The following is a 27,756-nucleotide window of genomic DNA, read 5'->3' on the forward strand; positions in this document are numbered from 1 at the left end:
TCCCTCGATCTTGAGTAGGATAAGTGGATAGCTCTGCTTCCCAGCTTTCGATTGACACCCATAACTCGTATCTTGTGCGTATGGCCTCAGCGGTAGTTGTCCCAACTCTCCTGGCGCATTTCCAATGTTCAGATGATCAGTTCCTCGACAGTGTTTTAGAGTCGCCGTTGATCACAGGTCCAGGCCCCAATCAATTGAGTAGGTTTTCGCCGTTTAACCGTCCCTTGGCACTCCCGATCCTCCAGCATGATCCGAAACCACGTTCCAATGATGTCAGTCGTCGATACCAACAGAGATAGGGGTGTCCCTTATCTAGGAGAAGTCGATCTCGAGTCTCCACTGAGCGCCAAACCGAATATGCCTTTTAGAATACACTCCCTTTGGGTATTTTGCATAGAATTGGATAGATTCTAGCGAGGAACGGGCTCTGCGAACTTTTCCTAGTCAAGATTTTGGAATCACTATGAGCGATTTGATAGAATTTGACTGGATTTCGATAGGTTCTTGTGCAGGTAACTCCCTAGTTGACCATTCGGGACTCATGTCAACTCTGAGACGTGCGCTGAGCAACAAAATCGACAAAAATAGTCGTTTCCTGGTCTGTCCCAGACTGCGGCTTATCAGCGCGCGTCAGCGTCCGGAGCAGCTCCGGTAGACATAGCGGGCGTAAAGACGACAAGAGCAGAGGAGGAGGGGTCAAGTGGCAGGGGCGGTGACGAGGGGGGTACGGACTCGTACTCGAGCCTGAGTCAGCACCAAACCTGGCAATCTTGACCGGTTAATCCCGTAGAGAGTTTCTTCTGCTATAAGGGCAACCCTGGAGACTCCGACGAAAGCCTAGCAGGGGAGGATCCAAAGCGTGAATAAGACTACAGGAAATACACGGAGGGACCGACCTAGCAGGGGAGGATCCAAAGAGAAGAAACTCTAAGGGTCCGCCTGCTAGGGCGCCAACTATATACTGGTCGTCCGTAACTGCCGACGTAGAGCGCAGAAGGCCTGAGCGGCGTCGCAGGCTCTGTCCCAAGGTGATCGTTGGGAGGGTCTTGACGGATCGGTGATTGTGCGGGCGAAGGAGGCCGTGGACGATGGTCGGGGTGGGGTCGGAGCGTCCGAGGGGGCGCCGGTCGGATGCGCCTCGGATGCATTCGGAGGGTCCGAAGGAGGCCGAAGCGGGGGTTCCCCTGACAGTATTCAGCAACCGAAACCCTCAACCAATAATCCTTCCGACGCGATGATACTATTTCAAAAGAGCTAGCAAGATAGATTGACGAGCTAGATCCCCAGATGCACCTAGTAAAGCGGGGCAATCCGTGAACCTGCCAAATACAAAACAGAGATATAAATACTAAACAGAAATTGATAGAATCAAGAAAAATCATGAGTAAGAAAAGTAGTCCATGCGCATAATTGTATAGGTATCATTTCGCCATACGGCCCAGAGTCGAAAATCCAGGTCCAGATGACTGGTATCGCGTGTATTGGTGTCAATGACCTGTGTAAATCTTCCGTGTTCGCGACCATCTAGTTTTGCTTGTGAAGTATCCCCCGATCTTGAGTAGGAAAAGTTGATAGCTCTGCTTCCTAGCTTTCGATTAACACTCATAACTCGTATCTTGTGCGTATGGCCTCAGCGGTGGTTGTCCCAACTCTCCTGGCGCATTTCCAATGTTTAGATGATCAGTTCCTCGACAGTGTTTTAGAGTCGCCGTTGATCACAGGTCCAGGCCCCAATCAATTGAGTAGGTTTTTGCTGTTTAACCGTCCCTTGGCACTCTGGATCCTCCAGCATGATCCGAAACCACGTTCCAATGATGTCAGTTGTCGATACCAACAGAGATAGGGGTGTTCCTTATCTAGGAGAAGTTGACTTCGAGTCTCCACTGCGCGCCAAACCAAATATGCCTTTTGATGTACACTCCCTTTGGGTATTTTGCATAGAATTGGATAGATTCTAGCAGGAAACGGGCTCTGCGAACTTTTCCTAGTCAAGATTTTGGAATCACTGAGAGCGATTTGATAGATTTTGACTGGTTCTTTGACAGATAACTCCCTAGTTGACCATTCGGGACTCATGTCAACTCTGAGACGTGCGCTGAGCAACAAAATCGACAAAAATAGTCGTTTCCTGGTCTGTCCCAGACTGCGGCTTATCAACGCTATCGCACCTTATATACGCAGGCCCGCAAAAGGGGTGATCGGACACCCTGGCCCCTCCTCCTCCTCCTCCTCGCTCCTGTTCCTGGCCGCAGAGGGGACGATCGTACATCCCTTGCGGTCCAGGCGCTACTCCTAACCTCCTAGCACTCCTCCCCAGTCCCCTGGTGTCGAGTTGGGCTCGGCAACAGCTCGACGTGTCATTCTTGGTCACATGCTTCCCATGTGTGCATTCCTCCTACTGGGGTGTATGTTCCCCGTCGTCACGTGCTGCGTGTTAGGGGCCCGCGGTGGCCTGACACCAGCGCCGGAGAGGACGGGCCGGGTCTTATCTGTGACATGATCAGACATCCTTGGCCTCTCTGGCTCCTCCTTGCCCCTGTTCCTGGCCCACCTGTGTAGCCCACAGTTAACTGCCAGTTATCAGGTGTGATGCGCCGGGTTGGCACTGATAAGTCAGGGCTCTATCCAGGGTTCCCATATAAATGAATAATTATTGAAAAAATTGGACTTTTCACAATCTGCAAGACATTTTTTCCCTAAGACTTGGAATTTAACACTGGTCTGTGACGTCACAAAGGGTTTGTTACTAGCTATATTATGAGTGTAACATAAATAATTGAATGGCTGGTGACTTGTGTCCAGTTCAGTGCCTGAGTCACACTGTTACATATGGTCACATAGTGTGACAAATTTCCAAAAAGGGACATTTTCGCCATTTGACAGTATGATTATCAGAGAATATCACAGAATGTCACAGATCCACAGATCATCACAAAACCAAAGTTGTATGTTTTGTCTATACAAAAAACTTTCATTAAGTAACCTACAGTGACAGCTGAATAATTATGCCAGCACTAGCCAATCACTGGCTGATCTGCAACTAATAAGATAATATCTCAATAACTAGATAGGCTACACAGCTGATTGAAGTACCAATAAGGATTCTAGAATAGTGAGATCACTGGCAATATCCTTGACAATACAATATTGTTGGTATGTATATACCACTAAATGATTGTGCATCAGACATATTGATTTGGCAATATCTCTCTCATGGTTTCGGTCGGGCCGCCAGGCCGTTCAGGCCTGCATCCCTGCCATACTCCTCAAAGTTCCCCATTCTTCCAACCCCTTCCTTTCACCCATACGGGCCCTACGCAGTGCCCATCTGATCCACCCTGGGGCCTGGCACTCATCCGATCCATCCCTAATATCCTAGCATATAAAGACCGTACCTACAGGATGTAGTCATTAGGCTAATATTATCTATTCTCCGGGCCAAAAACCATCTTCTCATGCTCCTCAGACCTCTTCAAAGTCAAACGACCCAACAACCCAATACAGCTCAAGCCTGATGCTGACAATCTCTCCCAATTCTTTCAAGATTCAGATGATTGTTCCACTAGTAGGTAGATAGTTATATTGTTATCATATGTCCTGATATGAGAATAGTTTCATACCTTTAGACTATACTATCCTGCTTTTCTATTCTCACAATGTTATAACTTATCACAACAGAAAGAAAATTCTACAGCTTGCAAAATTTCAACTACGCTTTCCCCCCCGATAAATAAGGCATAAACATAACTCTAGAATGAAATAAACCCTGTTTCGCGCCAGAACCGCAGCCATCGCGACGTGTCGCATGCGTTCAGCGACGACACAGAGGCGATCCCGGGACTGAGAATCTGTGCTCGCGCGGTAGCGAAGGAGAGGCTGAAGGCGCCGTCGCCCTCCATCGCGCGCTGGATGAACCAGAGCAGTTTCAGGGCGGGCTTGCAAATAGTAAGTAAAGGCTCGGAGAGTGAAACAGACTCACGAGTTGGGTCAGCACATCTGTGTCTACATCCGCCCCGCGCTGTTCCAGCCGCGCAACCCAGTCGTTAATGGGGATGAACGGCAGCGCCACGGTGTTTGCGATGGCGCCGACGAGTGCGTCCCACGTGACGGGATGGGGGTGGACGAGATTCACCGCGGGCGCGGGTGCGGAGACAAACACCGCGTCGACGATGGCTTGCGCGACGGGCTCTGGGGGCACCCATGACACGACCATGTGACCGGGCGGGTCAGACGGAAATGCGCCGAGCGTCATGCTCGACTTGACGATTGCGGGTAGCCAGTCCGTCCTCGCCCATGCCCCATTGCCCAGCGACCCGCATATCTGTCCGATGCGGAACGACGTTGCGGGCAAGCCTGAGGCAGCGAGGATCTACAAAACAGTTAGTTGCATATCACAAGTGGAAAGGGAAAAACTTGGACTGACCCGCTCAGAAACATACTTGCTCTCGCCATACCCGCTTCCGATCGCAATCCCCGCGTCGAGCACGATTTCCTCAGGGACCGGCCCGCGCTTCTTGTCCCAGTTCTGCGCTGAGCTAATGGAGGACGTGAACAAAAAGCGCGCTGGTGAGGAGCAACTCCGGCCCAAGTCGATAAGGTGGCGTGTCCCGCGCACATGCGGCTCAAACGACGAGAGGGTCTTGTTGAAGTCGAGTGTCCAGGCGTTGTGTATGATGGCAGTGACCGTTTGGACAAGCTATCGCCGCTGATAAGATGATAGTACATCGAAGGGAAAAAAAAGCACCTGAGAATACATGGCAGATGGAAGTCCCAAATCAGCTCGACTGGAATCGCCTTCGAGATAAGTGAGTTTTGGCGATGACAAAATCGACGTGTCCAGAGCATGCTCCTTGAAGGCAGACGACTGCCGGTGTGAGATCGACAAGCCATTGCGACCGGGACGATTGAATGCGTAGACTCGTTCCACCGACGGATGCTGCAGCAGAAACCTGAGGAGGTGCGACCCAAGTCCGCCTGTGGATCCAGTCAGGAGAACCACCGCTCGACTGGGAGCCGAATCATGGGCTGACCCAATTGGCTGATTCAACCCCTGCGAATGCCTCGCAATCATGGCCTCGATGGTCATGCGTGGATCAGCAGCAGTCGCCGGACACTCTCCGCTGACTTGCAGCTCGTGAATCGCACGCGCAAGCCTGACAATGGTCGGGTTGGCATAAACAAAATTCGACTCCAGATCCGCCTTTGGCGGGAGCACAGCGGCAATACGATGGCGCAAGAATGTGGCCTGGAGGGAATCGAAGCCCTGCTCGAAAAGATCCACGGCTGGATCCAACTGCGAGTCAGAGCCTTGAGACGAAATGTGACAGGCCTGGTGGAGAAGCCAGCGCTCGAGATCGTCTATTGCCCATGAAATGGGCGGCTCGATCTGAATTTCTGTTGTTTTATTCGTCTCGATAGCGTCATATCTGGGATTCAAGTCAACGAAAAGCTGGAAAACAGAAGCCGGCGTACAATGCACGAATCTCTGGCTCGTATAGCGCAATTGTCGCTTTGCGGACTACAGTCCCTTTCATAGTTCTCACTACCTGCCGACCCTCCTTGACGATCAGAATCATTTCTGGATATACTTTGGCGAATGCCGGAGCAATCTCATTCGCCGCCTGCACTTGGGCCCATACCAAGTCCGGGAAATCCATCCGCAAGTCGTTGGTCGTTGGATCGATGGCAAGAGGCGACGGTTCAACAAGCACCCCGACCTGGTTCTGCTCCCGCCCAAACATGAGTGCACTCGATATGTAAGGACTGCCGGAGATGACATCTTCCATGGGTCCGGGGACGGTTTTTTCTCCGTTGGCCATAATGATGACGTCATCAAGGCGACCCACGCTATAATTAAATCAGCTGGACGATTAATTCAAGTTGGTTCAAGCGTACATGCGATAGAGATGCGGCTTTGCTGGATGTTGCATAAATAGGTCCTCGGTCGCGTAACCCTCCAACTTGAGTGCCGAGAGATTAGTGATGTTGGGGAGATGTGTCGGCACCGTCTTTTTGGCTGGTAGTCAACAAAACGGCGATGAGATCAAATAGGAGCACACCAAGCACTGCAATTCTGCTGTTCCATCGCCAACGGAAGACCAGCGGGGGGTGATACGTTTGCTGAACTGCATCCAGGCCCACTCCGATGGAGAAACATCTCGTGGAAAGAGCGTATTCACGATTCCAACTGCCAGAGTCAGTCAAACGATAGGAATTATGCTGAAGGGCTGACTCTCTGTCGACCCGTACATTGCCGCGATCCTGACCCCGCCTTTGACGAGTTTATCGCCGATGTCCTTTGAAAGTGGCCCGCCCGTGTACATCTGGTAGTCAGGTTCAATAAACATAATCTTGCCACAAGAGAGTGGTCAACCCACTGTAACCCGCAACGTGCTCAAATACTGCACAGCCTGCTCAGACTTTGCCCATGCCGCGAGGAAAACAGGAATGGTAAGGATCCCCGCAGCCTTGGTTGCGCGGGTGACTTGCAAGGCGCTTTGAGGAGTCGGAAAGGCCGGGATCGCATATAACAAAGGGTTGGAGAGAGAAGATGGGGCGGCAATACAGGCGGTGAGACCATGATACAGAGGACCAATGAATTGCATCACGACGCCGGTAGCGTGAAACGATGGGAGACCGCCAGCAGCAAGACGCAGACGTGGGGTCGATTGGAGAGAAACCAAGTCGGGGAAGAGATCCAAAGAAGCGATTAGCTGAATGGAGCGATGGGTAAGCGGAATGGGTTTGGGAAGACCTGTGCTTCCTGCGGAATTGTCAAGTTACAGATCAAATCACACAAAGAAACAGACCACTGGAATGAAGATAGGAAGTAACGCTATCGAGCGGTGCCACTGCCTGAGGGGAAGGGTAAGGCACGAAGGGACTCTCTGCCGTCTCGCGTCCAAGAAAGGGATACACTTGGCCCAACGTGGGCATTTCTTCGATCAAGATCTCGGTGCATGCGTAGTGAACCTTGATTGCAGCAATAAGCGGACCCAGTGAGGCGTGCGTTGTGTATATGCGGCTTGTTTTCGTAGCTGTTAGGAGGTGAATGAGCGCTGCTGGACTGTTGCGCGGAGAAATCGGGAAAGGCTGATATCGGAGTCAGACCGAAAACACAAGAACGATGTGGTTACTCACGATGAAGCCGGCTTTGCTGCATCCAGCGAACAGTGTCTGATATAGTAGTGTGTCGACAAGAGCTAGGATGGCCACAACCTCGCCTTCGGGTCCGTCACGAGTCGGGCGAAGGAGGTGCGCAACTCGATGTGTCGCGCGCGCAAATTCCCAATGGGTGATATTGACGATGTCAGACTCGTCTGAGAAAGAGAAAATGGGTGTCAAGTTTCGTTGCTGGATATGGAAGTCGACTGCTTCAATCACATTGAGCGAGCCATCGAGAGGAGGGGCAACGAACTCCATCGCAGAAAGGCGAGAGGGGATAGGGATTTTCGCTGGAAGATTATGTATTTTGTGGGCTGCCTCAGAAGACGCGATTATTTCAGGTTGACCGTTGTCATCTATCTGCAGACTGGTGGTAAACCCTCGGCGCTCAACTCATGAATCGACGATCTGGAATGCCGGTAGGCGGAACAGAACCGCTACATTGCATACGAAAAAAAAGCATCGTCGCCGTGCTGCTGCCAGGGGTCTCCGTTCATTTTGGGATTGTGACTTTGAAACGCCAGGCCAGCTCGGATGCGATGAATTAGTTGTTTCGTTATGCCCAAGGGTCAAAGAGCAAGATTCTTGTGTCCACAACTCGAGTTGGACGATAACCGATATGTCAGTTGAGTCGGAATGCTGTTCGGCAGCCATCATCGAGAAACCACAATTGTAACGGCACTACTTCAGGCGATATTCTAAGTACTGAGTAGCGATATAGCGGAAAGACGGAAGCTTAAAACTCACCCTGGTTTCTATTTGTATTGTGAAGAACTTGAAAGTTCAACAAACGTGTTCTAACGACGGCCGCAACTCGTCGGATTAGCCGTGCTCGATCTCGTCGTTGCAATAGTTACCGCTGCCACCCCCATTGTCACTTCTTGGCCAGCCGAAGCCGACGTGAGGCAGCGGATTCCCAGTTATTTTTTGCTCTGCGCTCATAGCATGCTGGGCCTGACTCGCAATTGGAGGAGGCTGCCCTTGAATCTGAGTATCCGGTAATCCTGGACCTTAGGCGTGCGGGTATGCATCCGCGCCCGCCGCCGAAGACTGAAGCGAGAAGGAATAGTGAACGCCATGTGACATGTCACCGTCACGGCCTCGTCACTCATCGGTCACACGCGAGATCATTTCTGCTCCCGCTCTTCGACGATACTGTATCGCTGACATCTCGAAGGTTTGTGCCTGAGTGAGACGGACGGCAGCGGAGATCGTCAAATTCCGGGCTTCAACTTCTACGCAACTCTACGGCGTTCAAAACTTGAATTAAATACTTAAACCAAAACTATATACTTACTGCCAGTGCGGGAGTACGTTACTTGTTTGAACTCTCCATCCAGATTGAGCTATTATAGGTCGCCGATGCCCGTCGCACTTCTTCTACACTTCCACCAGAAGAAAAGTTTGAGAAAATGCCGACCACGACATTATGGTTGCATTATGGCATGATATCGATACAGTTCCTGGCAGGTAATAGTGATAACATCCTCCGGGAAACTGCCGAACGATGAAGGGGCCACTTTGGCAAGAGTGCCGTAGAGACGGGTTGATATCGATGGTTGCCTTGGGCTTGAGTCCTCAGTTACTTTGTATTGTAGAGTCTCATCGTTCAAGTTCTAGGCATGGTCTTTTTGTCTCCATCAAACAGCTCAAAAAATAGCTAATCGTTTGATCTCAGCCGCAGCCTCCGCACCACGACCATACCTAAGCAATTTAGCGGCACCTTGGGCATGCGCACGTAGCATCATTCCTTTCTCCCCTCTTGCCTCTCCCAGAACCATCTCAAACTCCTGGATTGCGTCTTCGATGGTGCCTGTAATGTTGAGTTTATCGCCAAATCTCAGCGAGGGCCCGATTTGAGCTGCAGTGCGAATCTGATGATCATGAGCAACTTTGGAACTGAACTTGAATACGGGAAAGTCTGCCTACCTGCATGAACTCAAATGCGACTGGATGGGGTTCAGACGAGAAATATGCCGCGTTTCCGGGCTGCTCGGCACCCGCAGGCCAGATGATCATTGGCATACCGAGAGTTAAGGCCTCTGTTATCGAGCTGACGCGCTATTTTTAATACCTTGAGATTAGAGTAAGTATGACAAAACTCACTTGAAGCCACCATGGGTCAGGAACCAGCCCACGGCCTGATGTTGTAGGATAGCGCGCTGCTCAACCCAGTAGGTCGCAATGAGGCCCTTGCCGCTGGCATTGACGCGGTCGATGAACTCTTGGGAGAGACCAGTCTGCCCTAGATTACTGCCGAGAGCGAAGACGAAGGGGAAGGCGGGTTCAGTAACAAGTAGTATGTCAATGAGGGCTTCGACGTGTTTTGTGTTGGCTACAGGGAAGAAGAGTGACCTAGCAATCGTGTTCGCATTAACAGCGAGGTTTAGCAGAGGAGGAACATACCCAAAGGAAATATACAGGACGGAGTTCTCGCCATGTGTGGCGTAGGCAGAGTCCAAGAAAGTTCGAACCACCTCGTTGGTGATTGGCTCGTGGGGAGGGTCTTCTTTGAAATATTTGTCGTGAGTCTGCGGTCCCACAGTGAAGAATGTTTGGCCGCGCTTCTGGTAATAGTCTTGCAAGAAAGGCACACCGACAGGTTCTATATAGGCCCCTGTTGCTGCGATAAAGCCGTCGACGCCCTTGGCAAGTGTTTGTCCTGAAGTCAGGATAGGCCAATGCCAGACTGGCGGCCCGGCAGCCAGCGAAATACGCTCGTAGTCATACATGTCTGGCACCCCAAGAATCTTCACGACTTCGCCAGTCAGTTTATCAGAGCCATTACAGGCCTCGCAAATCTAAAGTGTTCAATCAAGACTAGACCACGGAGACGACACTGAGGGCATACATCGAGCTGGAGTTCTTCCTTGCTGCGGCCGGCGCGCGCTTTCTCATCGACCCAAATCTTATCAAAGATTGCCGCAAAGTCGTATTCGCTGACGCTGACATACATGGCTGCTCCGTTTGAGCAGTACCACAAAACGGTCTTGACATCTGGGCCGACTATCGCTTTCGTTGGCGCAAAAACAGGTCCGCCGACCGTGAAGTCGAAATGTATGGTTTGGGGCGACGGCCATTCCAGACTACCCGCGACAAGCACGGGAATCGTCGCCATCCAACCCATCAGTAATTGCGTGAAGGGGACCTCAAACGAATTGGGGTCGAATTTGACACTGTTGGTCTAGCATTAATGTTGTAGCTCGAGGGCTGGATGATACAACGCACTGCTCGTCGCCCACACCAATAAGTCGTAGACGCTTGGTATCGTACTTGCAAGCAGACAGCTCCTTCTCCATGTTAGGGACTAAAATACGATCAGAATAAAAATATCGTGGGTTGAAAGAGATATGACCCATGAGTTTGTGTTGGACGATGGTCATAACCAGCGTTGGTTCTGCATTGAGGAGCTGAACAACGAGGTGAAGGTACCCAACGGTATGCCCCCACATTGGGGGGAGCAGCGTAACTGTGTGATGCATCGACATGGACGTAGCAAGTTGCAAGCGAAGGGATTCCGATGACTTAGAGCACGGAGGACGAGTCTAGCCTTATCTTGTTGTTTGGCGAGCAGTTTCAGAAACTTGAAAACGGGGTTAAGGACAGCGATTATTTTCTTTCTGTCAAACAGGCGTCGTGCGACGTTGAGCAAACATCTAGGGGACTTCTGATCCCCATTGGCAGCTTTTACTCGGGAGGCAATCCTCACCATTACATCTTGAATGAGCAACTATTCCCAACTTGACTCGGAAGTCCAACTTCTGCGGGAATCTGCGCATGTTGCTACAATGTCGTTAGTGTCACACACCCTCAAAGAAAAAAATCCTTACCAGATGTCTACAAGCACCGAATTAGTCGCAGCGACGATATATGGAAGAATGGTGGGAGTGCGGGTCAAAAGTCGGAACGTGAGAATATGGCTGTCAACCGGGCTATCACGGCAACTTAAGCTCGGCGCCGGTGTCGATCTGTACTGGCCGAGAAATACCGCCCTGAGGAAGGATCTTCCGTCTATCCGCTGAATAGGTTCACAATCTTCGGTAAGTACCAAGTATTTTCTTATCGGTTAATAGTGCCAGTGACTTATATTCAAGTTTTTGTTCCATTTAAATAACATTTAACATTTAATTTACCAGTAGACAGTCCGAGTCATGGGGTCCTTGCGAACAAAATTAGCTTGTAATGATTGAATCTTACTCCTTGTGCAATGAGAATGCGAGACACTTTTACTTTTGCTTTACTTAGTGGTCAACTCGAAGGGATGAATTTGGTACTCGTAAGCAATCGTGACTGCGATACTGATCTTTGTCGATGTTGACCGTGACGTTGCACCTTCTCGGGAATGCTATCCACCCCCGTCTCCCACTCTCATGTCGGAGTCGACTAGAGCAAGGGTCAGCACAGAGGTATTCACTACTGGACTGTCATAGCCTCGACGCGACGAAGTAATGCACCCATTTTACTAGGTGTCCATATCTCACCAACGACGCGCAAGCGTAAGCCCTGAACAGCCGTTGGCCGCTCTTACCGCTGGGAAACATGAATCTGACACTGTTCGCATCGACGACTCAGAGAAAGAGCGAAACTATCCTCACGGTCTCACCTTGTCTTTGCTTATGGGAGCGCTATGTCTTTCTGTATTCCTGGTCGCGCTCGATACGACCATTAGTGGCAAGTGACGCGGCCCTGATTCCGGTCGTCAACTCAAGCCATGTAGCCACCGCGACTCCGAGGATAACAGACGAGTTTCACTCCCTTGACGACCTGGTCTGGGTAAGTCTGCTCTTCTTTTTTGATTTCTGGCTCAGCAAACCATTAGTACGGAAGCGTCTATCCTCTTGCAACCGCTTCTACTCAACTCCTCTTCGGTAAGTTCTACACCTTTCTATCCATCAAATGGGTTCGTCGACTTCCAATGGCTTTTTCATGTCTAATCTGGCCAGGTCTACATCGCTGCTATTGCAATATTCGAAATTGGTTCTGCAGTTTGTGGCGCAGCGCCGACATCGAAGGCGCTGATCGTGGGCCGTGCTCTTGCAGGTGTTGGCTCAGCGGGCATATTCTCTGGCGCGTTGATCATAATTGGTAGGATTTCAGATCCTCTCTTTGAGGGATACTCACTGCTACGATACAGCTCATTCGGTTCCACTCGCAAAACGGCCCATCTACACCGGTCTCATTGGAGCTATGTTTGGTATAGCTAGCGTCGCTGGACCACTTCTTGGCGGAGTTTTCACCGATAAGGTCTCTTGGAGATGGTGCTTCTACAGTACGTCTGAGGCTCATCTTTGTCTTCGCAGAGCTTCACCCTTCTCAAGTAAATCTTCCCATCGGGGCTATCACCCTCGCTTTAGTTGTCTTCCTCTTCCAAATGCCCCCGAACGCAAAGCACGAACCGAATACAATCACCCTACGCGCTCGTATCGCCCATTTTGACCCCCTTGGCACAATCATCTTCATACCTGCCATCGTGAGCCTTCTACTCGCGATGCAATGGGGTGGTTCAACCTATGCTTGGAACAATCCACGAATAATTGGCCTCTTTGTCACCTTCGGAATTCTCGTCCTTGCGTTTGGGGCTGTCCAAATATGGATGGGCTCTAACGCAACTGTTCCTCTCCACGTTTTCAGACGACGATCGGTTTGGTCTGGCGCTTACTTCTCCCTTTGCCTTAACGGCGGCTTCTTTCTGCTGGTGTTCTACCTCCCGATTTGGTTCCAGGCAATCAAGAACGTTTCTGCAGTCAAATCAGGCATCTCCACAGTCCCAATGATCCTCTCCCTCGTCATCGGTGCCTTTCTCTCCGGCGCCATTGTGACCGTTACCGGTCTCTACGCGCCATGGATGTGGGTTTCTACTGCGCTGATGACCATCGGTGCCGGCCTCATCTCCACATTCTCTGTAACGACCCCACATCCAAGATGGATCGGTTACCAGGTTATTTACGGGCTCGGGGTTGGGTTCGGCATGCAGCAGCCGTTAATTGCTGTTCAGGCCGTACTCCCACTAGAGGACATCCCCACTGGTACTTCAGTGGTGATGTTTCTTCAAACGCTTGGAAGCGCTCTTTTTATTTCTGTTGGGACTAACGTCTTCACCACGAATCTGGTTTCAGGAATAACTCGCTCTGTTCCAGGCATCTCGCCGCTTGCAGTTGTCTCTGCAGGTGCAACAGATCTACGACACATCGTCGATCCCCGTTATTTACCTGCCGTGCTTGAGGTCTACAATCACGCCTTGACAAAAGCATTTGAGGTCTCAATTGTGCTGGGTGGACTGTCGTTGTTTGGCGCAGCATTGATGGAGTGGAGAAATATAAAACGAACACAGATTTCGGTGGCAGCTTGACCTTATTGTAGAGTAATCAGACCTTGTACGGTACTTTCTTCGTAACTTGTATTCACCCGATTGCTTTGACACTGATTTGCAAGCCGGGAGGCTATTAATATTCAGCCTCGTGTGTGACGGTCACGAGGCGCTGACGGTCACGCGTCACACACGGATTTTTTTTTCCCTTTCGAGTTCCCGATGAGCAGATGCCTAAGGCCTTGGATTGCATTGCTTGATGGGTTCGGGTGAGAGCTCTCCGCCCTTTCCGTGTCGTGTGAACGTCAATACTCAATGTCAGGTACTGCCGGCGTCGTTGAAAACTTCTTTTGAAGCAAGCAACACAAACTCGCGATCGGGGAACGGCGTCAAATCGTTATCGGTCGGTCGGCAATGAACATGCTAGGCGGAGCTGAATGACAGTGTACGGCTTGACCTGCACCTCTCACCAAACCTGATGCTAATCTATAAGATCAGGATTTAGCTTGACGAATGGATTGAGGAAACACCTCTTCGCCTCAATGTCCACCCACCACATTGCAACATTACTCCCCCCAATGTGGGGCCACACTGTGGGCTATCTTCACCTATCAGTACAGCTCCTCGGCGCGGATCCAACGCTCGTCATGTCGATTGTGCAGCACCAGGTTCTTGGTAGAGGGTTTCGTCTGCTAGTTTGTATGCTCATTGACATCAATTCAACAGTCTCCCAGATGGAAAAAGAACTCGCAGGGTGCACATACGACTCTTCGCGTCTTCGGATTATCGGTGTCGGTATGCCTCCAGATAGCGGGTGCGTGTTCTGTTTCGACGCCTCATTCATTCTAAGGCTAGCAGAGTTGCATTCGATCTGGATGCTTACGAGGCCATCTTCCGTGAGCTAGTCATGGGCTGGATGCAAATCATTCCTGAGCTCGCTCAGGGAAGCGCCGAATGGCCAAAACCACGAACCATTCATGTGCGTCTATGGTCAGTGTACATGTGTGTCGACGTATATTTAATAAACCTACAGTTCGACTTCACCTGCGGTGGGCATGTGATTGACCCAACCAAATCCATTCTGGGCCCCGATATCAAAACCGTGTTATGGTACTGCTCCAACGCGGCCGCACTGTTCGTTATGGTAAACGAATGTGACTTCACCGCTATTTTCGACAAGATCATGGGCGACGAGACATTACGAGCGGGCCGTGCACCAGAACAAATTCAGCTGGAGGTATGAGTTTCTTCATTTGAAACGAGAAATGCCGACTTTTCACTCAAGATTTGCTCGGCATTTAATGGCACAGACAAACTGACGGGCCAAATCGTGCACATCCCGGGTCTGCCGGACACATACGACTATGAGCGGGTCACTCTTGCTGCCGGTCCGCCCATCACTGGTTGGCCGATCCTAACCTCTGGGCAACAGTTGGGGAAACGCGTCGATGGCTACATTGCTGCTTCAGGATCATACCTGGAGCCTATGGGTATTCCCCAGATACGAAAGCACTATATGGAGCACAACCAAACATTGTTCGCCGTCGGACCGCAAACACATCCAAAATATTTCGAGGCGAATGCTACACAGGAGCAAATAACCGATCCCGAGATAGCTGGCTTCCTCGACAAACACAGCAAGAACTCGGTACTCTATATATCTTTTGGGTGAGCTCCAAACTTCTTTCTCTTTTCAAACTAAGTGATTACGAGATCGTTGTTCTTCCCCGTTGCGACGCCGAAACACGTCGAGGCGCTGGTCGAGACCCTTTTGACGCTGGAACCAGCTTTCCCCTTCATCTTCGCTCTCGGGAGCTCATGGAGCCAAGCCGCCATCTCTTCATCACTTATCGAGCGTGTCAATTCAAGCGGGAAAGGCCTCATTTGCACCTCCTGGGTACAACAACGCGCGATACTCCAACACGACGCTGTTGGTTGGTTTCTCACTCACGGCGGCTTCAAGTCTGTCATATTCATTTGATGTCGTACCTGGCTAACTGGTTCATTAAGCTCAATCACGGAGGCCATGACCTTAGGAATGCCTATGATTATCTGGCCAGTTGCTGCCGAGCAGCCAGGAAATGCCTTGTCGTTCTCATCGGAGCCCAACCCTGTTGCAATCGAGCTTCTACAGGTAATGTTCCGTGATGTAGCATTCTTCAAAACTCACCATAAGGATCAGATTCGCACCGGCGCCCAGGTCGGCCCTTCGTTGCGGTTTGGCGACAGCGTGAATATTACTGGGACTGTCGAAGACGCCGTCGCTGAATTCAAGGCCGTTTTTGCCGAGGCTCGCGGTGCGAAGGGTAAAATGTTGAGAGAGAATGCGGAACGGCTTCGTAATACAGTGCAGATGGGGAGAACAAACGAGTCCGCAGAAGAGATCAAACGATTGGCTGCATTTTAAATAAGAGACAAGCGCAGATACTGTGAATTTGGTTTTAAACAACATAAGCTGCATCTACCCAGGACGCGTAATCGCTCCCTACAGCACTGGAAATCGTATAACTTGCTGCCTGACTTGCACTCAGTGCGGTCGCAAAGCTCGCTCGGGAGAGACCGGAGGCGCCACCGCCAGAAGTGTTGTAGTCTGCGAAGAAGACCTGGGCAAGTTTCAATTCACAGTTGTAAGCAAATGTAACGCCATACCGAATCCGTGTTGGGGCTGGATGACGACCAGACTGACCAGAGCGCCTTGTTGATTGTTGGGTTGATCACTGTGTTTTTAAAGATAACTCTGGTCCGATGTTAGTTTTCTGGCACATATATCAAGAAGGCCTTGACTTTGCATAATCTAATAGGCAAAGGTTCATCAACAAAAAAAGAAGTGAAACGCAGCAGACTTACTTCCCCATGGCCGACCGAGATAAAACTTCCCAGTAGTGTTAGAGGCGGCACCAGAGGCAAGAACGATAGTGTTTTGGTTGAACACGTCTGGTGAAAGGTTGAACAAATATCGAATGCAGACACTGATGACATACAGCTGAATGCGTCGTTGGAGGTTCTTCCACTTGCGGTTATGTACCCGGGGCCCTTGACGCCAATCGTGTTGCCGCCGAAGTAAGCAGTTCCAGAGCGGCCAAATATGAAGTCTGTCGCGCCCTACCCATGCAGATGAGCTTATGTGTTTCCGTGCTTTCGAAAGGTTTACCTCAATGTAGCCTTTTAGATAGACCTGGGTTCCCTGATTCGCATAGAGTGTGTCTTGATACCCATAAAACCCGCATCTGCAATAAACTCAGACCAGGGAGTTGACTAAAGGACAACATACCCGTAAAGACCAACCCGCGAGCCATACTGGCTGATTGCAATAGCTTGTACGCCAGCACCAAGGGTGTTCTTCACGTTGACATTGTACATGGCAAAGTCATTTTTATGGATACGCAGGGTCCCGCTAGCGTCGTCTGAGCCCGCAGCCGTAGCATTTCCGGCAGCGACGATGTTGACCTGGTTCCCGTTGTAGGTCGACGTGTCAGAAGTATAGCCGTAGACCTTTCAAATGCTGAGAAATATCCACGGACAAGGGATAAGATGACGCACAGTCAGCGGTCCTGAGCGGGTAATATAGACCTGACCAGAATAGGTGCCAGGATAGATGAAAATAGAGCGGGAGCTGCTGTCGTTGGGAAGAGAAGCAACCGCTGCGGCAAGTGTGGAGAATTCTCCAGATGTTGTCGTCCCCGCTCGAACAACAATGGCGCCACTGGGCGGACTGGTCCGCGACGCCCCCAAAACGAAGACTGCAAAAAGCAAGGGCAAACAAAGAAGCTGGGTTAGAGTCATTGAGGAGCTGAGCTGGTAGTTACATGCCTAGCGTGCTTTTATGGACCGGCTAACGCCTCGAGCGTAGAAGTCTGGTGGTTGGCTCACGAGGGCAGCGGTCCGGACGACAGCAAATGTTTTTATCCGAGGTTATGAGTTTTGGAAGAGGAAGGCGTTGTTTGAATGAGAAATTTTGCCGAACGACAGCATGACATGCAGCAGTGGGTTCACCAATTGAAGGAGAGTCTGGGTAAAATCGAATGTCGTCAAAGGTTATGTTATGTTATGAAGGTGGATTGGAAGAAAAGGGGAAGAACGCGTTCTGTCACAACCGTGACGCGACGTGACTGTGAGGTCACACCCTTTTCAAAACACTATGCCCGGCCGACCCAAACGCAAACGGACAGACTCAGTCTCTGCTCCGGAAGACTCCAAACCCGTAATAACGCGGTCTACGACGTGGATGTCCGATGGAGACGTGATCCTGCAAGCCGAATCGACACAATTCCGCATAAACAAAGACGTTCTGCGCCGCCATTCTCCTGTCTTCGAGTCAATGTTTTCCCTACCCCTGCCAAAGGACGAACCAACTATTGAAGGCTGCCCCGTTGTATGCGTTGAAGACTCGGCCCAAGACTGGGAGCTGTTCCTCGAAACCTTGTATGACCCGTGCGTGTTTCTGTTGTTTGGTTCTGAGCCATACAAAAGAGTTAATGGCATTTAGATTCAAGCATACCCATCTCTGGCCGTTCAATATCGTTGCTGCGATGCTCAGACTCGGAACTAAATACCAAATGGAGTCGGCACGCAACAATGCTGTGTCGCGTTTGCGACGCCGATATCACACGACTTTGGCTGGTTGGGCGCTTACTGAACCGATTCTGACCGAATCGGACGAATTCCTCCCGCTCAGGGTTCTCCAACTTGTCTACGAGTGCGATGTTCAGACATGTATTCCCAGTGTCGCATATGAATGTTTGGAAGATTGGACTCTGGTAAGTTATCAAGTCGCTCCGTTCTTCACTGTGTCCAATGACTTCGTGATAACTTGTAGGCCGAGCTCTTGGATGACCGGATTCTGGACGCAACCGGCCAGGCAATCGTTTTGTCGCCTCACATAAAACGTTTACTGGCTGTCGGTTTCGAGAGGCTTACCGCAGTTCAACGCCGACAACACTTGTGGCTGGGGACCGAAGATGTTGTCCCAACCACCACATGCGAGTCCAAAGCTTCCTGTATCAAACGCAGGGGTCCCCACCTTCAAAAGTTGCTCCAAATGGCGGCAGATACGCAGGGCGTTGATGTCTTCAGACCATGGACATTACCCAAATCTTTATGCTCTCGCTGCGATAGAGCTGCACAAGCCGAGTTCAACTCACAGCGAAAAAAGGCATGGGAAGGTCTTCCCGGCTGTTTCGACCTCCCAGCATGGTCAGAGCTTCACGACGGTGACAAGACTTCGAACGCTGATATGGATGTCACGGTTGTGGAGACTGGCGAGTAACATCAGGATGGCAATGGCCAGGGATTCCGATATATATACATATATAGTGACAAAAATGTTTCTTTTGGAGAAAATTAGCATAGCACACAGACTCGGATGTGGTAATATATTTCCATACGCCGGCGCAGTAAAACAGACAGTCATTGATCATTGGTTAGTCTCTTTAAAGAGGGGTCATTACTGTTTATGGTGCTTGACTTGCCTTTTCTGGCATGACGGCACACCAAAACGAGGCGACCATGCGCCGTGCGCGTGGAGAACCTCCTCTTTGACTCTTTGACTAGTTCCAACACGCCTCTTTCTCTCACTCTCACCACGACCATAACACTCACTCACTAAACCACTCCACTCGCTCCACGATGGCCACACCCGCCTGGTTCCTTTTAACAACTGCCTTGCTCTTCGCACTCTTCCTCTCTGTTGTATCTGCAACGGAGCCACTCGCATCGCCTATAGCTCGGGGCCTAACACCCCAAAGCCAATCACATCCCCGCCTCGAGCCGGAACAGCCCAGCTTCCTTGCGCGCTGGTTGACGCTGCCCACTTTGTCCGGCTCTCTCGATAGCTTGGGCCCACATAGAACTCATGTCCGGCGACATGGCCCCCGCCGTCGGACCTCCTTCCACCCGTGACCATCATAGAAATCCATCTTCCATGGGCGCATTGGTCGGTATTCTAGTTTAGATTTGAGAGGTGCTGACGGTATTTCAGAATGATCGTCTAGCCTAGCGCTGACCACACACCACCCAATAGAATTCGGACACGCGGAGCGTCATAATGATTAAGTTATAATGCTGCTGGAGCGGCGCTGTTTAGAGAAATTGAAGTGTTTGTAAAGTTATACGATGTACACCTACCGCGAATAATGATGCTGCTATACTTGTGAATATTGCTGTAGTCCGCCTTTGACTTGAATGAAAGTCAATAGAGGGTGTTCCGTTGCAGGAGACCCGCATCACGAATTTACATAGAATCGCACAGAGAGATTCTTGAAGAAGAGGCAAAGTCAAAAGATGAGCTTGAGAGTCACGGTGGTCACGGACCGCGAACTAGAATGATGAATTCATGGCTATTCATGGCCATACACCAGAACCAAGGCACGTCTATTTCTCTCTTCTGGGTATTTGCCACACCCACGACTGCGTATCATCATCTTGTTCTTATCAACTTTTGTAGTCTGTTATCTTTGCCCGCCATGCTTCTCCTCCTCCTCGTCTTTTGTGCTTACGTCGCCGCCCAAACACAGGAGTACCTCCATCCTAACATCCTCGATGTGACGAAAGAGGAATGGCACCAAAAGTACGGCAAGCAGCACGACATGGCGTTCACCGGTCCACTAAGCTTCATGCATCTTCCATACGCCAAGTGCCTTGAGGATGCATCTCAGCCTTTCGATATCGCCATCCTGGGGCTCCCGTTTGACACCACAACATCATACCGGCCTGGAGCGCGGTTTGGCCCAAGGTCGATAAGAGCCGCAGCACCGGGTGGTGGGAAAGCATATACATTAGCATGGGGCGCCGGAGTGTACGACTTTGGTGCGCGGTTAGTGGACTGTGGAGACGTAAGTCCCCGTCTGTGGTCGCTATCCATTAACTCTCTGCAAGGTGCCCGTAACTCCCATGGACAACGCAAAAGCCATTGACCAGATGGAGGTTGCCTACTCGACTCTCTTAGCACGACCCGTTCATGGGGCAACCAAATCGTACACCGCTTCTATGGCGAAAGATGGACTGGAGCATCCCAGAATCGTCACTTTGGGAGGCGATCATACCATTGTCCGTCTCTTTTTTCGTGTCCAACAGACTTGTAACACGCAATTCAGGTTCTACCAATCCTGCGATCCCTTCACAAGGTCTACGGTCCGGTTTCGGTCATCCACTTTGACGCGCACTTTGACACAGCCGACGTCGGTGCTGTTATCGGGCCAGAGCGCATTAGCCACGGCTCCTACTTCACGATTGCTGCCGAGGAGAATCTTATGACGAACCACAGCATTCATGCGGGTATTCGGCAGAAGATGGGTGTGAGCAACACCTTCAAGTTTCACTTTGTGCCTCATAACATTCTCTCAGGGGAAAACCATGGTAGAACACGACGAGTCAGTGGGGTTTGCTGTCATTAGCTCAGAGGATATGGATGACTACGGCATCGACGCGGTTATCCAGCGCATTCGACAGCGCGTTGGCACTGGCCCGGTTTATCTCAGCTTTGACATCGACACAATTGGTATATTTCTTGCTTATTCAAGTGGCTGTACCAACGTGATGATAGACCCAGCAATGGCTCCTGCCACCGGAACACCAGAAGCGGGCGGCTGGACAACCAGGGAAGTGAAGCGGATCATGCGGGGACTGGCTGGCCTCAATTTCGTGTATGTGGCCTCTTTCTCCCCTTATTGGCTTGCTGACGGTGCAACCAGGGGTGTCGACATGGTCGAGGTCGCTCCTGCATATGATCACGCAGAAATTACTTCGTTTGCTGCGACGAGCATCATTCTCGACTTTTTAATGATGATGCAGGCCGACTCGCCACCAGCTTCGCATGTGACAGTCTGAATTAAACGTCGTAACATTCGCTACACCGGTACTGTCTTGTTGCTGCTGTGAATTCATCTAAAAAAAAGTCTAAGCATGAAGTCAGGATAGCAAACAGCCTCGTCACCTGGAGATAGCTCGACGACTTCTAAGATCCCTCTTGCGTGTAATAGCGGCATTAGTTGCCTCACATCCTCGGTTCTTCCTTGAAACGCCAGCTGCATGACGATCCTTTGTGGCCCTGGCACAAGATGGGAACCTCCGAACAAATCGTCAATGTCGGACAGCAGAGAGTAGAGCAGTTCCGTGTCTTGTAGATTGATGAAGACTGTTTTGTTTTGCGCGAAGGTGGTACGGGTGTTAGTGAGAACCCGGATGTGTTGGATGTTGGTATGCAAATTTGTCAGGTCGCTCGTTAGCTTGAGGTGAAAATGCCGAAGAACATCGTTGCAGAGAAGATCGAGCAATGCAGTCCCGATCAAATGCACGTCTGTCGATAAAAGTCAGCGAAAAGGCGACTAACGGACACGTTAAGGTATATACCCTGTCCGTGTCTTCGAATGAGGATAATCTCCTCCAGCGTCGCGGCATTTGTGCTCAAGATTAGGTCATCGTATTCGTCGATACACACCGACCGCAAGTTGGTGATGGTTTTCACTTGCGCAAACGCTTCGAGTGCTTCCTGGTAGAAGTAGGAGGGCACGACCCTTAGCTCCAGTGATTCTAAGGTCGCTATGCGCGTGTCATCAGCTGTACCGGGCTGGGGAGGGGGCTCTTCGCGTTCGTCGACTTCATATATCATGATGTCACGAAGGACAAGGTGGCGAAGATTGGGGGTAACGGCCACAATACTTTCGAGTTCATTAATGGTCGCAAGATGTATTCGTGTGAGCTCGAGGCGTTGGAGAAATTCGCAGGGGGGTGCAGGCAAGATTGCGGGTCCAAGGTCGGGGGGGAGGGAGTAGATGTTCCAGATATCGTCCCAGCTTATGGCGCGTGGTTGGATGGAGAGTGCTGCAACTCCTGGAAGCGCCTGGAAAACGGCGCGGAGGGAACAGATGTAGGCGGAGTAGTCGTCCGAGTTTTCGTCGAGGACATTTTTCGGGTACGCGATGCTGACCTCCTTCACGTATGCGCCAAGATGTGGTGAGCTTTCGAGAAGCCGGGCGAGTCGAGTCACAATGTTGACCGCTGATACGGCGTCTCCCCGTGTGCAAAACGAATGGCGGGAGGTATACAGCCTCAACGAGTGGAATAACCGCTGTTGGCATGGACGAACGAAAGAGCGAGATGCGATAGAGCATGCTCGGAGGATTTCGTGATCTTCGGGCGAGGAAGTCGCGAGACTCTCTACTACTGTATCGATGAGCTCTTGAGGTAGCTGACTAGAGTGGGTCAGTCAGCTTCAAGGCAAGACACGAAAACTATGCAACGCGCACTACGAAGGTGTCGGCGGAGGGCTGGAAAAGGGCATGATGGCGAAAAAAAAGAGGGTCGATTCCGATGCAAGCCTCAAAACAGCTTAAAACAGGCTTGAAATTGTCGGCGGGAGCGGTCCGCGATGGGGAAGAAAAAGATTGAGTTGCATCTCATCAGTGATGCAATCTGTCTTACGGCATGTCGCGTGCTGTGATTGGCTTCTCTGTCTTTTGACTCGTGATGCCACCAATGCCACACCGCTGCGCACCAGACTCCTATACCCCTTCGAACTTTCAGAAATAGCTGGAGGGAAACACCAGAGTTGGTCGTATCGACAAGGTACTATCTAATTTCTCCGTTTTAGCGGTTTTGGAGGGGTTGCTGACTTTCAAGGAGATAGGGATTCCCATATCGTCGAATCCGGTACCGAGAGCTAGTAAATTATGGCCCCTAACATATTCAACATATATCGCCCTCCTTGCTGACCTCTCAGTTATCAATTTGCACGAGCTATTCGATTGGAGGCCGTGTCTTCCTTAAACCATTCCATGTCCTGGATTCCGAGCTGTTTGCAACCTTGGCACGCTTTCGAATATCAGGCAAGCCGGATTCACTGTTTGCTTACACCAACGCCACATAAGCAAGCCACAAATCATCCTTACGCGACCGATAACCCCCACCGAAGCCGCGTTTCTGCCGATTCGCAAGACTAAGAGGTGCTATGGTCAAGCGCCCGCCGCAGATGATGTCGTGTGAACCTTCTAGGGCTATGTATAAGTGGCCAGGTCGATGACTTGAAAGAGCAAAACTATGACAACCTCCAAGTCCCCACTCAATATTGTCTTCGTGCGTTGCAGCTATTACCAGGACTGCATGAACTGAACTTCGATAGGGTGCTATGACTGTTGGTGCCCCGGAGACCAGAGCAGAGGGCGCTCGTGTAACGGATGTAAAAGAGGTCGAAGCTATGTTGGACGTCTTTGTAGCGCGGGGCTATCGAGAAGTGGGTTGCAGCCGGGACACATTACAGCTACTGATACTTCTACTAGGTCGACACTGCGCGGTTCTATTGCAAAGGAACCAGCGAAGAATACCTCGGTAAGGTAGACTGGAAAGCCAAGGGCATCTTAATGGAGACGAAGCTTTATCCGACCAAACGGGTACCAATCACATAAAATACTCTAGGGCTCTGAAATACTCAAGAGATATAGGCACTCACGATGAAGCATCTTCTTGGTCCCGAAATATATGAGCAGTTGCAGAAGTTCGGGGTTTCACATACGCCAGAGGATGTCCGCAAACATCTTGCCCTATCTTTGGATGCTGTCAAGACCGAGTAGGTGGTTACCCTTCTCGATCGCCTGTTTCTTACGTGTGGATAGCTGTCTTGAAATGTTCTACCTCCACGGACCAGACCGGGCTACACCATACGAGGTCACCCTCAAGGCCGTTGATGAATTGTATCGCGAAGGAAAATTCAAGCGATTCGGAATCAGTAACTACGCTGCGTATGATGGTCCTTTTTTGTGAGCTTTACTAAGTTCTCATTATATTAGGTGGGAAGTCGCCGAGATTGTCGGCATATGCAAGGCCAATGGCTACATTTTACCAACGGTTTATCAGGGCGTTTACAACGCCATTCAGCGAACAGTCGAACCCGAGTTATTCCCCGCCCTCCGCAAGTTTGGTATTTCCTTCTACGCGTTCAGTCCTCGTGCGTATAATTTTTTCAATTAATGCGGGGAACTTATCTCGGTTGTCCATAGTGTCCGGTGGTTTCTTTACCGGCAAATACACCTCGATGGATGCAGAAGCAGTGCCTGGCTCTCGGTTGAATGCCGATAACTTGCCTGGAAAGGTCGGTCGTTGTCTATGGCCAACTCCAGGAAAGCTCACCGCTGCTTGTAGAGCATACGCGCGCGGTACATGCGCTTATATCGTATGTCTGAAGCTCAGTACTAATACATCTGCAGCTACTGGAACGAACCCAACTTTGCGGCGCTTGCTATCATCCGCCCCGTCATCGAGAAATACAACCTCACGATGCCCGAAGTCGGCCTCCGTTGGGTTGCCCATCATTCGAAGCTTCAGCGCGAACACGGCGATGCCATTATCATTGGCGCGTCGAATATCGGCCAGCTCAAGTCGAACTTGGATGATTTGGAGAAAGGCCCATTGCGTGCGTCCTTGCTTTGGAATGTGGCTCGGTCATTAATTGGGCTTCTCCTCAGCCGATGATGTCGTTGAAGCTTTGGATGAGGCCTGGAACATTGTCAAGGCCCATGCGACTGTTTACTTCCACTGAGATTCGTTGTCGCTTGCTATGTAGTGTAAATACTTGGTCAACTTCAAATTGTTGACAGAAGGATGTCCGATTGGATGATCCAAATACGATACGAACCCGATTCATTGTTCAATAATGTCCTGCAGCTGGCCTTCCAACTGTTCTCTCGTGACTCGTGATACTATGCATTTCTTGAACTCCGCCACGGCCATCACATATTCTTCCGTGTTCTTTTCCACTTTGACCGTGTTTGCGGTCTGCTGGCCTTGAAATCCTTCTTCGAAGCTCAAACGCCGCCTACATTTCTTCGACCATGCGTCATGCGGCATAGAGTATAAGATGGGGCTGGAGGGTGGTCTGACCTCCTGCAAACTTGAAGATGATTCCCTTCACCAGCCTTCATGGCATCTCGATGCTTGCGCTGCTGACCAGCGTTTCCGGACTCAGCAATGGGGTTGCCAAGCTGCCAGGTGTGTTTCTCTAGTTTCCTAGTCAACTTGCTTGAGATTGAATCGACTTTTCCAAGCTTTGGGGTACAACAGTAAGCAGAGATTCTGCGGAAGACCGATGTCTTAAATGCCTCCGTAGCCTGGAATGCCTACCAGGTGCCCTTTGGGTCAACAACTTCCGCCTCCGACTTACACCGACTGTAGTGCAATATCGACCAGAATCTGGTCCTTACTACAGCCAAACTTGTCAAATCCCTCGGCCTTCAGGTGCGTCCTATGCTTCTGACGGCGACTGACTGACTGACTGATCATTCACAGGACGCTGGCTACATGCATGTCAACATAGACGATTGTTGGTCAGAAAAGAATCGCTCTGCATCCGGCGACCTTGTTCCAGGTCCAGCTACACCAAAGTCCTCTGGCAGGTACTGAAAGATTGCATAGACAAAGTTCGCTTTCCAAACATAACTGCGATGACGAGTCAAATCCACTCTCTTGGCTTGTACGTGTCCGACTCTGCTGTGCATCAACTCGAAACTCATCAACGACTCCCTCAAGGCGGGCAGGGATTGTGCGTGCCTCATTTCCCTTCTCTCCGCTCTGCGCTTACTTGGTATGACAGTATGGGTAATTGCCATCTCCGCCAGCGTCCTTTTTTCGACGAAGCTTTACTCCTAGTGATTCTGGCTGGTTTACCTGTGCCGGTTATCCTGGCTCGTTTATGAATGAGCTTCGCGACGTTACGCAGTTCCAGGAGTGGGGATTCGACTACCTCAAGTTAGTTGTGCGCTTTGGTCTTGGCTATCTAATCCAACTCATCTCTCAGATATGATAACTGCGCCAGTCAGTCTGTTGGAAACAGCATCCAAAAACTTTGACGCTCACGATCTCCAAGTCCCATTCGACGACATTATCCGCGAAGGCATTGTCGGCAGTGAGCACGTTTCTTGTCAGTAATCTTGTCTGCTAATATCCAGTAGAATACCAACGCATGGCCGATGCAATAGCTTCCCTAGCAAAAACGAGCGGCAAGAAACCCTTCATCTTTTCCCTCTGTGAGTGGGGATGGAGCCAAGTCTGGCTGTGAGCACTTCTGTTCCTCCTCGCTCGAAATAATTGTATTTTGACGGATCTTCAGCTGGGGCGCCAGCATGGGCCATAGTTGGCGTGTTACTGGTGATATCGCCCCTCAGTGGGAATCACTGGCCGCCATCATCAACTTGTCAGCCATCGTAGAGCTTGCGACCTCGATATGAAGACTGATCAAGTCTTGCAGCAACTCGTTTATCACCCAGGCCACCGACTTTTATGGCCACAACGATATGGATATGCTCCAACTTGGGAACGGTGGCCTGTCTCTTGACGAAGCCAAGTCGCATTTCACGGCTTGGGCCTTGATGAAATCACCCCTGCTGGTGAGAAGCTTGCCTGTTCCTTTTTCTGACCCAAGCTCATACCCAACATAGATCGGAACGAATGTGCGCCTATCTTATGATTGAGATGAAGCTCACGAAATCCACAGCTTTCTGCCATCACTTCCGATATCCTTGGGATCTTAACCAACAAAGAAATTCTCGCTATCAACCAGGACCCAGTTATTGGCAAGAGCATTTCACCCTTCCGGTGGGGAATTAACGTTGGTTTTTTTTTTTGCTATTAAACTCGACGTTCATCCACCCCTAGCCCGATTGGACATCGAACAGCTCTTTCCCTGCACAATACTGGAGTGGTCCTTCGCAGAACGGAACAGTTTTCATGCTTGTATGTCGAGCCGAAAGATCGAGAGCCTGTTCAGAGTCGTTCTGACGCAACCACAGCTAAACACCCTCAATCAACCTGCTGACATGTTCTTCAATTTAACGGAATCACCCTGGATCCGCGCTGGCCGGCAATACTCCGTACGAGTATGTACTTTCAGGTTGCTCCTTCAAGTCGGATGTTGCTAAACAGAAAACTTGCTTAGGATCTTTGGTCTCATACCAACAACGGAACAGCGGTCCGCAACTTCACGGCCCACTCGGTCCCTGCCCACGGAGTCGTTGCTCTTCTTCTCAAAGACGCTGGAAACGAACCAAGCGGAATATTTCCCCAATGCTCAGTTTGGTGGCAATGCATAGACAAGAACGGAACCCACGTTGGTATGTGGTCTGTCAAGTTACTGATTTTTTGGGTCTCAAGTCATGTTCTTAGGCGGCTGAGAGTTGTCTAGCTAATTAGCCTATGCAACTTGGGCCAAGTCTTTATTTGCATTATGCAAATTGGTTGTCTGACGTCGTTGATAATTCACATTTTTTTGCGAAAGGACTAAGAATATATATGCTGCTGCTCCT

The 27,756-nt window shown here is 50.5% G+C and overlaps 10 protein-coding genes across 10 annotated transcripts; 6 read left to right on the forward strand and 4 right to left on the reverse strand.

The window, feature by feature from the left end:
* Positions 1 to 3,749: 3,749 nt before the first annotated feature.
* Positions 3,750 to 7,422, reverse strand: MIND_00121800 (Aminoadipate reductase; the record flags this gene model as incomplete). Its single annotated transcript, XM_037358154.1, has 11 exons — positions 3,750 to 3,935; positions 3,980 to 4,369; positions 4,424 to 4,696; positions 4,745 to 5,426; positions 5,473 to 5,847; positions 5,896 to 6,008; positions 6,060 to 6,187; positions 6,233 to 6,323; positions 6,378 to 6,763; positions 6,810 to 7,092; positions 7,141 to 7,422. The coding sequence occupies 11 exons, from the start codon at positions 7,420 to 7,422 to the stop codon at positions 3,750 to 3,752; spliced, it is 3,189 nt and encodes a 1,062-aa protein (XP_037226064.1).
* Positions 7,423 to 8,813: 1,391 nt separating this feature from the next.
* MIND_00121900 (uncharacterized protein) lies at positions 8,814 to 10,652 on the reverse strand (the record flags this gene model as incomplete). The annotated part of the gene is made up of 7 exons (XM_037358155.1): positions 8,814 to 9,038; positions 9,094 to 9,217; positions 9,271 to 9,519; positions 9,571 to 9,965; positions 10,016 to 10,340; positions 10,393 to 10,471; positions 10,520 to 10,652. 7 exons carry the CDS (start codon positions 10,650 to 10,652, stop codon positions 8,814 to 8,816), a joined length of 1,530 nt encoding a protein of 509 aa, XP_037226065.1.
* Positions 10,653 to 11,534: 882 nt separating this feature from the next.
* Positions 11,535 to 13,513, forward strand: MIND_00122000 (Major facilitator superfamily transporter; the record flags this gene model as incomplete). Its single annotated transcript, XM_037358156.1, has 7 exons — positions 11,535 to 11,570; positions 11,631 to 11,839; positions 11,874 to 11,937; positions 11,984 to 12,064; positions 12,108 to 12,249; positions 12,299 to 12,433; positions 12,483 to 13,513. The coding sequence occupies 7 exons, from the start codon at positions 11,535 to 11,537 to the stop codon at positions 13,511 to 13,513; spliced, it is 1,698 nt and encodes a 565-aa protein (XP_037226066.1).
* A 500-nt stretch (positions 13,514 to 14,013) lies between these two features.
* MIND_00122100 (uncharacterized protein) lies at positions 14,014 to 15,878 on the forward strand (the record flags this gene model as incomplete). Its single annotated transcript, XM_037358157.1, has 8 exons — positions 14,014 to 14,146; positions 14,198 to 14,285; positions 14,330 to 14,450; positions 14,505 to 14,708; positions 14,757 to 15,139; positions 15,185 to 15,433; positions 15,482 to 15,605; positions 15,654 to 15,878. The coding sequence occupies 8 exons, from the start codon at positions 14,014 to 14,016 to the stop codon at positions 15,876 to 15,878; spliced, it is 1,527 nt and encodes a 508-aa protein (XP_037226067.1).
* Positions 15,879 to 15,912: 34 nt separating this feature from the next.
* Positions 15,913 to 17,254, reverse strand: MIND_00122200 (Pectinesterase; the record flags this gene model as incomplete). Its single annotated transcript, XM_037358158.1, has 8 exons — positions 15,913 to 16,074; positions 16,121 to 16,208; positions 16,256 to 16,265; positions 16,319 to 16,405; positions 16,453 to 16,573; positions 16,623 to 16,698; positions 16,743 to 16,963; positions 17,012 to 17,254. The coding sequence occupies 8 exons, from the start codon at positions 17,252 to 17,254 to the stop codon at positions 15,913 to 15,915; spliced, it is 1,008 nt and encodes a 335-aa protein (XP_037226068.1).
* A 355-nt stretch (positions 17,255 to 17,609) lies between these two features.
* Positions 17,610 to 18,737, forward strand: MIND_00122300 (BTB domain-containing protein; the record flags this gene model as incomplete). Its single annotated transcript, XM_037358159.1, has 3 exons — positions 17,610 to 17,902; positions 17,958 to 18,228; positions 18,288 to 18,737. 3 exons carry the CDS (start codon positions 17,610 to 17,612, stop codon positions 18,735 to 18,737), a joined length of 1,014 nt encoding a protein of 337 aa, XP_037226069.1.
* Positions 18,738 to 19,802: 1,065 nt separating this feature from the next.
* On the forward strand, positions 19,803 to 21,295 carry MIND_00122400 (uncharacterized protein; the record flags this gene model as incomplete). The annotated part of the gene is made up of 7 exons (XM_037358160.1): positions 19,803 to 19,834; positions 19,914 to 20,301; positions 20,345 to 20,515; positions 20,563 to 20,763; positions 20,813 to 20,966; positions 21,012 to 21,111; positions 21,160 to 21,295. The coding sequence occupies 7 exons, from the start codon at positions 19,803 to 19,805 to the stop codon at positions 21,293 to 21,295; spliced, it is 1,182 nt and encodes a 393-aa protein (XP_037226070.1).
* Position 21,296: 1 nt separating this feature from the next.
* Positions 21,297 to 22,748, reverse strand: MIND_00122500 (uncharacterized protein; the record flags this gene model as incomplete). The annotated part of the gene is made up of 4 exons (XM_037358161.1): positions 21,297 to 21,352; positions 21,402 to 21,764; positions 21,818 to 22,659; positions 22,714 to 22,748. The coding sequence occupies 4 exons, from the start codon at positions 22,746 to 22,748 to the stop codon at positions 21,297 to 21,299; spliced, it is 1,296 nt and encodes a 431-aa protein (XP_037226071.1).
* Positions 22,749 to 23,503: 755 nt separating this feature from the next.
* Positions 23,504 to 24,998, forward strand: MIND_00122600 (Aldo-ket-red domain-containing protein; the record flags this gene model as incomplete). Its single annotated transcript, XM_037358162.1, has 10 exons — positions 23,504 to 23,539; positions 23,586 to 23,696; positions 23,743 to 23,853; positions 23,905 to 24,029; positions 24,076 to 24,201; positions 24,250 to 24,407; positions 24,460 to 24,551; positions 24,602 to 24,615; positions 24,667 to 24,872; positions 24,925 to 24,998. 10 exons carry the CDS (start codon positions 23,504 to 23,506, stop codon positions 24,996 to 24,998), a joined length of 1,053 nt encoding a protein of 350 aa, XP_037226072.1.
* A 358-nt stretch (positions 24,999 to 25,356) lies between these two features.
* Positions 25,357 to 27,624, forward strand: MIND_00122700 (Alpha-galactosidase; the record flags this gene model as incomplete). Its single annotated transcript, XM_037358163.1, has 20 exons — positions 25,357 to 25,447; positions 25,504 to 25,518; positions 25,566 to 25,582; positions 25,631 to 25,693; positions 25,745 to 25,823; positions 25,871 to 25,928; positions 25,985 to 25,997; positions 26,049 to 26,053; positions 26,105 to 26,203; positions 26,253 to 26,269; positions 26,322 to 26,360; positions 26,407 to 26,509; positions 26,565 to 26,648; positions 26,703 to 26,841; positions 26,893 to 26,904; positions 26,949 to 27,062; positions 27,110 to 27,187; positions 27,244 to 27,330; positions 27,390 to 27,564; positions 27,617 to 27,624. 20 exons carry the CDS (start codon positions 25,357 to 25,359, stop codon positions 27,622 to 27,624), a joined length of 1,296 nt encoding a protein of 431 aa, XP_037226073.1.
* Positions 27,625 to 27,756: the final 132 nt, after the last annotated feature.

The sequence above is a fragment of the Mycena indigotica genome (genome assembly GCF_014461135.1).
Source record: "Mycena indigotica strain 171206Taipei chromosome Unknown Mind.scaff0001, whole genome shotgun sequence".
NCBI classification, from domain to species: domain Eukaryota; kingdom Fungi; phylum Basidiomycota; class Agaricomycetes; order Agaricales; family Mycenaceae; genus Mycena; species Mycena indigotica.